At 40.4% G+C, this 12,466-nt stretch overlaps 1 protein-coding gene across 1 annotated transcript in view; it reads right to left on the minus strand.

Moving 5' to 3' along the window:
- The window catches only part of Cc2d2b (coiled-coil and C2 domain containing 2B), a gene marked incomplete at its 5' end in the record, with an annotated part of 75,952 nt that overhangs the window by 33,713 nt on the left and 29,773 nt on the right, over positions 1 to 12,466 (minus strand). The window contains 5 exons of the mRNA XM_029563009.1: positions 2,182 to 2,274; positions 3,648 to 3,851; positions 5,544 to 5,682; positions 7,725 to 7,872; positions 10,393 to 10,543. Of these exons, the coding sequence (XP_029418869.1) occupies positions 2,182 to 2,274; positions 3,648 to 3,851; positions 5,544 to 5,682; positions 7,725 to 7,872; positions 10,393 to 10,543 (735 nt within the window). The remainder of the gene's footprint in view (positions 1 to 2,181; positions 2,275 to 3,647; positions 3,852 to 5,543; positions 5,683 to 7,724; positions 7,873 to 10,392; positions 10,544 to 12,466) is intronic.

Here is a 12,466-nt window from a genome sequence, read left to right on the forward strand (position 1 = left end):
CACAAGTAATCCACATGAATCTTGACCTACGGGTTCAAGGAATCTGACTGCACTTCTGTATTTCCTTTGAGTGGCTCCTATGTTAACTTGCAACTCCTATTCCATCAGCTCGGCAGGAAATTCGGTGCTTAGAGAGCCACTTCCCTCTGCTGCTGCTACAGACCTTGACTTTTGTTTTTTGAAGCAGGCTCTCACTATGCCACATAGGCGGACATAGCTCTTACTAAGTGGCCCAGACCGGCCTTGAACTCTCAATCTTATCTCAACCTCCCAAGTGCTGGGATTATAGATGTGCATCACTCTACCTGGCTCAAACCTCTATTCTTCAAAAGATTATGATAGTCTGGGAAAACCCTTTCCTCCCTCCTCTAATTCTCTCCTTCCTAATAGGGTAGGCTTCCAGACCTGAAGCCCAGAAGTGAAGCATCTGGTTTGAAACTCTTGGCTTTCTGACCCACACACATCATTCTGGAGACAATGCAACCCAAAGTCTGGTCAACTGCTTGATCTGGTTAGGAAATGGAGTGATGGAAGACTGGGAAGAAGTACCTTGTAACACAGGCAGCACAGTGTCACCCTAAGAATGAACTGAACCCCCCCCCCCGTCCCAGGAGTGTTCAGTTTCCCTGTCTTTCTTAGTATCCTGCAGGACTGGGTTCCTTGCTGTTTCTACCACAGGCCACAGGTGCTTTGTTTCAGTTCTCACAGGTGGTTGTATTGGCCTGGAATGTTCTTTCCCAGAAAGTCCCTGGCTGGCTCTCTTGCCCATTTTAGTTCTAAATGAGTGAGTTGAAGTGCTGTCTTCTCATGGGCTTCTTTCCTTACCATCTTATTTAAAGTTGAAAACCCCCAAACACACACATACACACACACACACGCCTGTCCTCAATTTCTAATTTTTTCCCTAGCATGTTTCATGCTCTCAAACATAAGTTTTTGTTTATGATATGACTTCTACTAGACTATCAACTCCAGGAGGTCAGAACTCACAGCAGGTACTCCACAGTCACTAAATAACCTAATGGAAGAAGAACACTGAAGAAATACACTAGCTTCTTAGAGTCAATCATTGCAGCAAAACACTACCTAGTCCTCTTTGACACTGCCGGGATTCTATTCTCCAGCTATAATCTTGGCCCTGGCTGCCACTGGTGCCAATGACACAACAGAGATCTAGTGCATACGACTCACAGTCCTGTGAGTTTCTCCTATGGAACCCCTAAGTCACAGAGTCAACATCAACAGAGTCAACATCAACAGAATATTCTAACAAAGGGAAGGGTAGATATCTCTGGCCCTAGTAGGCCTCCAGGGTCAAAATTTTCCATGATCAGTTATTATATTTTATTAATTAACTAGCTAATTAATAATCTGTTATTATAGTATACCAAATTGTAGGTTTACACTAACCTCATAACCTCAGATAGCAGTCTTCACAGAAGTAGAAATCTATACCTTTCTTTTTCTTTCTTTCTTTCTTTCTTTCTTTCTTTCTTTCTTTCTTTCTTTCTTTCTTTCTTTCTTTCTTTCTTTCTCTTTCTTTCTTTCCTTTTTCTCTTTCTCTCTCTCTTTTTCTTCTTGAGACAGGGTCTCCCTGTAGCCCCAGCTGGCCTGGAACTCACAGAGATCCACCTGCCTCCACCTCCCGAGTGCTGGGACTAAAGGCGTGCGCCACCACGCCCGGCTACTACACCATTTTCTTAAAGCTCCTTACTGGGATTCATTTATGCCTCTCAAGCATCCTCAGCACTCCCTCTCTTACCCTTGGGGAGATCCTGGTCACTTCCCTCCTGGACTTCCCCATACATAAAAAAGAAGAAAAAGAGGAAGAATAATCTGAGTTCTGTCATGAGCAAAAACATTTCTTTATTTCCCATATGGAAAACTCCTGCTTAAAGCATATCCTAAACCTTTTTAAAAGTATGACAAGGCCAAAGATGTGAAGATGGATAAACTACACCTGTACTGATTAAGCAGGGCTTTGCAGCATTCACACTTAAACAGAGAAAATAGGGATGAGCTTTCACAATGAGTTCATTGACGGTGAAGTAAATAATTCTGAAAAGGAAGTCTGAAGCGAGGTGTTCATCCAACTCTCTACAAAGAATGTACACCATGTACCCAGTAGATCAGTTTTCACAAAACAAAATCAAATATGTTTACATGCAATGTCATTGTTACCTTTCTCAGGAAACTGACAGAATGAATCCTTTGGGCAGTGATAGAATTCACATCTGAAACAGACATGTCCTTCTGTACCTGACTTTCATACTCCTAAACAGAGAATTAAGTTAGTTCTGCATGAATGTGACAAAGGGGTCAAGTATGATGTGCTGCAATAAAAACACTGCTGGTCCTTTCAGTCTGTGTGTGAGGGGACAATGGCAAACATTTCTCAAAAGAAAGCATTCCTTTCTGATGCTCCCACTAAGAACTAGTTAAAAAAACCATCCATGATTATGTTCTATCTGCTTCTGTAGGGGAGTCCATCCATCTTTTAAAACAGAGTGATGATTGAGAAAAAAACTATAATTGAGAAGATGAGAAAAGTCATTATTTTTCATTTCTTGTTTTGTCTCTGAGCCACAACTAAGGAGTTTCTGTGACACTCTCTTGATAGAACCATATGCACGCTCTGTTACAACTTGAGTTTTTAAATATAATGACATGGGCCCTGTGTAGTTTTGTTTGTGTATACTCTAAATGGCTAAGTGGACATCAGAATCCGGTATCTTTATTCAAATTGGTTGACATTACCCTGAAGTAGTAATTTCACTGTACAGGCATGTTCTTTAGAAATGGAAAAATAAGTCTTTCCTTTTTGAAATATTTCTTAGAAAGCTCCAGTGCAAGGGTTATTACAATTGGCTATTTTCACAACACTCCTCTCTTATAATTCCCGTACTATAAGACTACTGTTGTGCTGGTAAAACATTTAAAAGCAGGTTCTTTTGAAGTGAGAAAAATATCTAATTTTGAGCATTTGCTGATTTATGGCACAAATACTCCCCTAGCAGCAAGTTGATGGCAACCAGCATGAACTCGCTGAAGGTGCAACTGGGAATGATTATACAATGTGTGTCCACTGCCAGGGCGCAGCAGCCTACAGCACATACCCAAACAAGACTAACCTGTCTCTTTTTCATATTTTAAAGTCTAAAGTTGAGATGTGTCTTACAGTCCGTGTCTAGTGCACATGGTAGTGTTTCTCCTCTCACTTCTCTACAAGCTGCTGTTAAATTGATGTTATGTTTTATGATAAAAAATCAGTTTAGGCTATAGAATTTAGAATAGACCTAAAGGATCTAGGCTATTAAATATATTGTATGTATAACACTAAGTTGTAAAATCAAGCAAAGGATAATGGGATTTAAGATTTTGGGAAACTAGATGTTTTCAATGTCTAAAGAGAAAGGAAAAATCTGTCTATGATTATTGCTTATCAAAATTGATACAGAATTAAGATAGTTTTTTGTTTTGTTTTGTTTTTAAACAGAGTCTCCCTGTAGCCCCAGCTGGCCTGGAACTTGCTATGCAGACCAGGAACTCACAGAGATCCACCTGCCATGCCAGGCAAAGATAAGTTCAAAGAAGCACAACTTTGACCTCTTCATACAATGCACTGTATTTGAAGATACGTTTAGTACCTGGAAGACTACATCTGGAATCTCTCTGTCGTAGAGGGGCATTTGCTGCAGAAGGGAAAGATCCAGCTGACCTGCATTTCTAAGTTGTAAAAGCTGGAAACGTTTGCTCCTTTTCATTTCCTCCTCAGAAACAAAGTTAAATTCATCTTGCAATTGTTCAATACGGAAATACTTTGGAATTTCCTGCTCTGTGTGTCTCATATACTGCAAAACACAAAAAAGTGGTCTTTACTTAAGATACTACTTTTAACTCAAGAGTTATTTCCAAATGCTGTTTTCTTTCCCTCAGCTGTGAGGTATGACTCAGAGTATAAGTAGGAATGGAGACACTGGACCTGTGGGGAGATATGACTTGCAATACAGAATCCAACTCACATGGTTTTCCAACCTGTCTGGTCAGCTTACATAGAAAGAAAAAATATTAACATTGTATATAAACAAAAAGTTGAAATGCCCAAAGTATAGAGAATAAGAGTCTGCAGAGTGTGAGTCCCTGGACAGGACTCCTATATTAATACTTCACCCACCCAGGGCTCAGAGACCATTGTGGAAAAGGGGGTGGAAAGATGGTAAAAGCCAGGTTTGGTGCACAACCATAAGGAAATGGACTCTTATGGGCTCCTGGGACATTGCTCGTATGAACCTACAGCAAGGGTGTCAGTATGCTCAAGACTCACGCAAACTCAACCTGGCACAGAATTGGGGAAATGGGCAGCAAGCCCCAACCCTAGCTGAAGAACTATTGGCAGGCTCACATGTGCAAGCCTCCAGTGACCTGGAGGCCTCCACCTCCTTATGTTCATGAACCAGCCCTGGTTCTTGCAATCTTTCTGCCTCCTCTTCCACAGAGTGCATAGGGTTCAGTGGGGGCATAGAGGGAGGCATGGACAGAGGAAGGAGTCTAGATTTGAGTGGGAAATGTATAAAATTTTAAAAGCGCAATAAAAAAAGAACTATTGGCAGCTGATTACTGCTGGGTGAGGGAAGTTGACCTTCCTTAAGGGAGTGACACTAGATAGGCTGACTAGACCCCAGTGGATGAGCTTGCATTGTGGGATATCTGGGTACACCAACTTAACTCGATAGATCTTAACATATATGACAAAATGCATGAAATCTGGTGGGGGGCTATAGGAGGGTGGGAATGGGGTATAAAGATGATTAAGATGTTTTATATGAAATGCACAAAAATTCAATAAAAAATATACATTAAAATATATATTTTTAGCCAGCGTAGTGGCACATGCCTTTAATCCCAACACTCAGGAGGCAGAGGCAGGTGGCTTTGTGAGTTTGAGTCTAGCCTGGTCTACATAGGGAGTGCCAGGCCAGCTGGAGACACAGGGAGACCCTGTCTCAAAAAGACAAATATATATTTTTTAATTAAAATTAATGGTAGGACTGGGGCTGGGCTACAAGTCATCGTCATAAACTTTCTATCCTTGTCTCACCTTGAAAAAAAAAAGTTAAAAGGATCACATGGACAGAATACATATACCAGACTAGAAGAATGGATTGGAGAGCCACTGTGAGTGTCCTTCTGGGCAGTGACCAGAAAATGGAGCCCAGGGGTAAGAGTGTATCCATAAGTCCTCTGATAAGCCATTTTGGTGTCTTCAGAACCTGAGAGTGTGGTTGGCATGTAACAGATGTACAGCAGATGTGAGCCTAAGCTTAGTCTGCCAACCATCAGGCCTGAAGTAGTTATTTCAGTTGTTGAATTTCCAATTGCCTTTCTAATCGTCTAAGCTGACTGAAAATGGTCTCTGCCCTCTTTTTCACCTTTACATGTACTCTAAGTGCCTAGAAAGATATGCAGCAAATAATGGAACAGCATAAGGGCTACACACTTGGAAATAAAATATATTTACAGTATTGATATTTGCTAAAACGTACCATAATTAGTTCTGCTAAATCAGAATACTCTGGATTATTTGGATCGATCCTGACTTCATTTGCCCAATCACAAAGTTTCTGTGAGTTAACGAGCCATGGGACTCCAGGAACACCTCTTGCATCAACATTCCTTAGCACACTAATATGGAAAAAGTATTTTAGAATCTACATACAATACGCAGATTACATATTGTTGTATAAGCTAAAACCTAGCCACAGTATGAATTTAGATATAAATCCATGAAAACCCTGTATTTAGAATAGAATGTCTACTTATGATACGTTGCCTGATTCTTCTCACATTCTAATTTTATTGTAGCTTTCTGATAAATGTCTACTCTTCCTTAAGAGACAAGAAGCTTAATAAGTGTCTACAAATATTCATCTGTGCCATCCCCTATTTACAGAGTAACTAGAATATTGTAGATGCTGGAGTAAACAGTGCTGTTTGGATATGTTCTTTAAAGTTCTAAGCACAGTAACACATTAAGTGCACTTTCATGTGATGTACAATAAAAAGTTTAATCCAAATAGCCACTTAAACAAAATCAAGAAAGCACATGATATAAAAAGTGGACTTTAGGGGTTGGTTGGATAGCTCAGTGGGTAAAGGTGCCTTCCAGCAAGTCTGGTGACCTGAGTTCCATCCCTGGAATCCATGTGGTGTAAGGAGAGCACTTCTGTAAGTTGTCCTATGACCTTCATGGATGCTATGGCATGCACAGGTAGCCACCCCTGCCCCAGCAAAATAAATAAATGTGGAAATTTATAAATTAAAAATGTGAACTTTATATTGTATTTTAACAGTTGAAATATAACTAAAAAATAACACAATTAAGTAGGCAGTATAGGCTGAAAAGTATCAGTGATCATGGAAAATCATCTTCAAACACTGGGGCAAATATTGGGGTTATAAAAGAAGGCTAGATTCATAATATATCCTTAGTACTTTAGTTATAGGCTAAGAGCGGAAAGAACTCAACCCTAAATAGTACGTACTTGGAGCCATTAATTAACTTAATTTTTTCATAACTAACTTAACATGTGTGATTAGAAAAATTTGGAATAGATTATAAGATCTTTCCTCATTCCTATCTATAAATTGAGATTCCAAGATTGTAGTTTGTACATAGATTCTATAATGTTTTAGCCCAAACATGGATGCACATTTTACAGTCTCCTTTTCATCAATATGTATTCATATTTTTATGATGACTGTTCTGAAGCTATTGCTGATAAATCCTATGACATTGTGGAATGTAAGCAGTTACATATATTACAGGTGAAGTCCAGGTAAGTCCCATGACATGGTGGAGTGTAAGCACCTATACATATTAAAGGTGAAGTCCAAGTCCTCTTCTTTACTCTCTATTTCTTGGAGTTGAACTGTTTTTCTGTCTTTGTCACAAGACATTTCTAGGACCCAACACCCTTGATACCACCTTGTAACAAATGTTCCTTCTTCTAGGGACAATATTAGCCTGTGGGCCCTGCAACACAGGGCTAAGGCAAAACTTAAAGGCTCATGAATCGATTCAAAGAGAAACTTATGCAACTATTTTTGTAAAGAAAGTTATCATTGGATTTCAACCACAGCCTTATGATTTCTGCCTTATAAGATAACAAAAACCCTTAGAATCTTGTTACAGTGACTTCTCTAAATACCCTACAGATATTCAGCTGTGAGCTGTATCAAAATACCCATCAGCATCAAGTCATTTCTACAACCAAGATAGCAATGCTGTCTCTTGGCTCAACGCCAGTTGGAGAAGTGAAGATTTCACCATCTGGATGGAGCACTGCACACACACTCTAGAATTCTAGGATTTTTTTCTTCCACTGAGATGATAACACATAAATGGTTCTTTGGTGCTCCATTATGACTAGCAATTTTTAAATCTCCAGAAATAAAAATCTTTGGAAGCCTTTTGCCCTTGCCTACAAGTTAAGAACTACGGAAACGCCTCTCTAATTGCCCATGTGACTGTAAGCCTTGGCACTGAAGAAACACATTCTCCTATGTATAAAAACACTGCCTTGGTGGAATGATTCAAATAAAGTCAACATTCAATTAATCTAAACTGTTTCTACTTTTGCTTGCATTCCCCTTTCTACACACATATTTTGTGTGTTGCCTTTCTGAGACATGGCACTATTTTTCAGTCATAAAAAGTTAATTACCTAGAGTATGCAGATCTTAATGACTGTGACATGGGTGTCAGAGGAATTCCATTTTCATCTAGAGCCCATGACAAAGAATAGCTAAGTTTTCCTGATGTTAAAAGACAAAGCTTTTCAGATTCATTTCCCACAATATAAAAAGGCACATCTGTTCATTAAAAAAAAAAACAAAAAGCATTTAAAATACGTTACTTTATTAGGTGCATACAGTTTGAGGGGTTGGGGAGATGGCTCAGTGTGTAAAATGCCTGCTGTACAGGAGTGAGGACAAGTTCAGATACCCAGAACCCACGCGAAAACTGTCTGCAATCCCAGAGTTGAAGAAGCAGAGACAGGTGGAACCCTGGAGCTCAACTAGATAGCTAGCCTGGGAAAACTGAGGATTTCCAGGTTCAGTGAAAGCACCCATCTCAAAAAAACAAGGTGGTGAGCCATCAAGGAAGACACCCAATGCTGACCTCTGGCCTCCACATGCATATGCACACAGCTGTCCCGGACCCCCAGTTCTTATCTTAGCACTCCTCATCTCCCCTCCAAAACACTGCAAGGAGGGGCTGCCCCAAACAGACTGTGAAAGAGAGGAAAATATTGGGCTGAATAAAGATGTGTATCTCTCCTTAGGGTTTTGTAACCATTCTTTCTAGAACTGGCTTGCAGTAAGAAAAGACCACTGACAGCAGAAAAAGAAGCAGAGAGGGGCTGGAGAGACAGCTCAGTGGTTCAGAGCATTTGCTGCTCAATCACGAGGACAAGAGCTCAGATCCCAGAACCCACATCATGCTCACAAACAACTGCAACTCCAGCTCCAAGGGATCTGGCACCCTCTTCTGGCCTCCACAGGCACCCACAAACACATGTGCACAGACACAGGCACAGACTCATGCATAGACACACACACACACACACACACACACACACACACACCTACCTCTCCCCATTTTCTTTCTCAATGTCTTGGGTGTTTACCAACACTCTGAAACTACTGCTGCATTCCCATGGTTCCCATGGGTTTTGAGTCCTCAGTCTTATCTCTTAGGTACCTAAGGGAGATAAGATTTTTATGCTCCATCTGGACTCAAGCTGACTATTCTTCTCTCTGTCCTTTCTCTTTTTTTGGTCTTTTTGACATAGGGTCTCCCTGTAGCCCCAGCTGTCCTGGAACTCACTATGTAGACCAGGCTGGCCTTGAACTCACAGAGATCCACCTGCCTCTGCCTCCCAAGTGCTGGGATTAAAGGCGTGTGCCACCACGCCCAGCCCTTAAACCACTTTCTGTCTTTTGCCTACTTACTTTCTTCTCTCTCCTTGCTTGCTTGTCCATACCTTCTTCTTTTTCACCTGATAGACACAGATGAAAAACCCAGAGGATGAAAGAGAGGATGGCCGTGTTCTCAGACATGTGATACTTCATTGCATAAGAACAGTGAAGTCCATTGAAAAACATAAATAGAAAATGCCTGTCTTCCTTTGACCTCTTTGCAGTCTTTCTCCTTTTCTCTCCACTTTCCACACAGACATGGTGACTGGAGGGATGACTGCTCCTGCAGAGGACCTGGGTTTGGTTCCCAGCACCCACATGGTGGCTAACAACTGTCTGTGACTCCAGTTCCAGGGACTCCAACACCCTCTTCTGACCTACATGAGCATTGCATGACACGGGTGCACTTACATGCATGCAAGCAAAACACTCATACAACATAAGAGGAAAAAATCAAATCAAATTGAAAAACAAAAAAAGAATACTCATGCCCTGAAACTAAAAGAGAAGTCAGACACAGAGTGTTGTGTTGGAGAGATGGCTCAGCCAACAAAGAGCTAGCCCATCCAAGTACAAGAACCTGACTTCCGGTCCCCAGCACTCACGTAAAAAGCTGGGCATGGTGGCACACATCTGTAATCCCAACACTGGGGCAGCAGAGACAGGCCAATCCTGGGAGCTCTCTGGCCAGTCAGCCTAGCCAAACTGGCAAGCTCCAAGTTCAGTAAGAGACCCTGTCTCAAAAACGGGTGGAGAGGGATTGAGAAAGACACCCAACACCGACCTCTGGCCTCAACATGCACACACATGTACATGCACACTCATACACACACACACACACACACACACATACACACACACACACACACACACACACACACACACACACACACACAAAGCAGAGCTCACATTCCTAAAAGAACAATGTTTCTGCTTTGCATAGACTAGGAAAAGCACATGTGTTTAGGACAAAGTTTAAGTTTCCCAAAGACCTAATTCAAGAAAAAGTTTTAAACAATCTATTTTTAATCAAATACTATAAATAGTATTTTTCTTGAAAAATACCAATGGAGCCCAGGCTGGCCTAGAATTCACTACCCTCCTCAGCCTTCTCAATGTTGAAATATCAGGCATGTTCCACAAGATCCAACTAGAATTTTGTTTCATTTTGCTTAGTTTTTGAGACAGGGTCTCCCTGTAGCCCCAGCTGTCCTAGAACTCACTATGTGGACCAGGCTGGCCTTGATTTCAGAGATCCACCTGCTTCTACCTCCCGGGGGCTAGGATTAAAGCTATGTACCACCCTACCTGGCCAGCTAGGATTCTTTACTCATGTATATGACCCAGGTCATTTAGAATTTGGCACTCATAAAGAAAAGTGAAGGGAGGAAACACTTTGAACACACTCACTGCTTCCCACTTCTCCAGCCATAGGTATGACCATCTTATCAGAACTAAACTCTGTGTATTCCAAAACAGCTTTGCCTCTTAGTTCTGTCTTGTTAGGTAAAGGTAAATATAGTTTTGCCAGTAAACTTGTCCTTTTATTTATTTCATAAACCTAAATACAAAATAAATGGTTAGAAACTCATTGAAAATGCAAAATGGAAAAGTAGAAGAGCTCTCAATGGCACATCTGTGTAATTTAAAAATACTAGAATAAAAATAGGCATTGTTGTATTGCACTTCATCACAGAGCTAAGGTGAAAGTAGAGAACTGTATGACCTTAAAAGTGCAAATTTTGTTGATTTCATAGTAAATGAACGGAATACAGGCTTACAAATAGAGTTTTGAAGATATAGGTACATTGAACACAGTACCCTGAGTAACTTACTTTTTTCAGCATGCTGAATGTTATCTCATTTAAACATGATGAAATTGACAGGTGACAGATGTGACTCTTCATGTGTAGTAAATGAAGAAGGAAGGTGCTGTTTGAAACCATATCACTTTAGAAGTGACTGAAATCTAAGTTGAATTGCTTAGGAAAAAGGGAGAGTCATCCACTCATGGAATTCAAAGACAAATTAAGCAAGTCATTGAAGTGAGAAGGAAAGTTCCAGACGGAGGAAAACAGAGGAGCTGAGTAGACAGCACCATGGAAGACCAAGGGGCCTTGACCTCCGTTCTTTGACTCTGCACGCTGTATTTTCTCTACCATTTCATAAGTTCCCTGCCATAACTATAAACCTAAATTTTTAGTAGGAAAAAGATCTTATTTTGACCTGTGCTGTGTTTCTAATGATCTGGGAATGGTGGTAAGTGCACTAAAATAAGGACATGAAGGTGTGGGACTCCTTACTCCTTGAAAGATAAGGAAAAAAATGCCAATTAAAAGGACAGTTGATCAGTTAAGAAAGCAAAGACAAACAAAAATCAAGTAGGGCAATAATACTCTTCCTGGTGATCATTCATTTAAGGCAAAGGCATTCATTTTGACAAAGACATCCCTCCTGTGGAAGTCTGTAGGTATAGGTCTGAAAAATAAACTTATTGTAAATCAGTAAGTTAGCTAATTAAAAAGAGAAAATGCACCAATAAATCTATCCACATATTGAATTGGCATTTTGATTTTGTGTATTATTTTGTGAATTTGCTTAGGGTATACAGGTATATTCTCAGGGAACTGTCAGATCAGCTTCTGAGATGGCAGACTGAGGCTAGACCCTAGAGTAGTGAATGTACCGAGGTAGAGAATTCCCTCTGGTGGGTTCCGCCAGGAGACAGTCTTAAACAGTGTTGATGGCAGCTGTCAATCCTCTGTGTGCCTGTGATAGAGCATCTTAAAAATGTCAGGAATAAAAATGAGCAGTATAAGTGGGGCAGCCAGGAAGACCAAAAGCTCAAAACTAGCAAATCCCATGTTTGGTTGAAGTGAAGAATGAGTAAACAGAGGGAAATGAACTAGAAAGTTAAGTTAGAGTCTACTGAGCCCCAGCATATAGATTTAGATGGCAATTGTAGAGACTCTTAATGGTACAATTTATCTACAACTCTAACAGTTCCTCTCTCTCCTTGACTTTTAGTTTGGTAGTGATAGGAAGTAATGGAATTCAAAGTACACATTTACTTACTTGTGATGGAGATTTTAAATTTTAAGTGATTAAATCATTACACTATAATTTATTTTAGGAACAACAGTAGAAAAATATGAGTAGCTCATTTTTAAAGTAGGATTTTCAACAGGAAGACATGAAAACATAATAGGAACTTGAATGAATAAAGCATCTAAGGAACAGAAAAAACTTCTTTTAGCTATTCTAAAAATAATTTTGGGGGGCTGGAGAGATGGCTCAGCAGTTAAGAACACTGGCTGTTCTTGCAGAAGACTGGGGTTCAAATCCCAGCACCCACATGGCAGCTAACAACTGTCCGTAACTCCAGTTCCAGGGGATCCAGCAGCCTCTTCTGTCCTCCACGGGCATTGCACAACACGGGTGCACTTACCTACATGCAGGCAATACACTCATACATATAAAATAA

Source organism: Nannospalax galili, unplaced genomic scaffold, assembly GCF_000622305.1.
Source record: "Nannospalax galili isolate Female #2095 unplaced genomic scaffold, S.galili_v1.0 scaffold875, whole genome shotgun sequence".
In the NCBI taxonomy this organism is placed as follows: Eukaryota; Metazoa; Chordata; class Mammalia; order Rodentia; family Spalacidae; genus Nannospalax; species Nannospalax galili.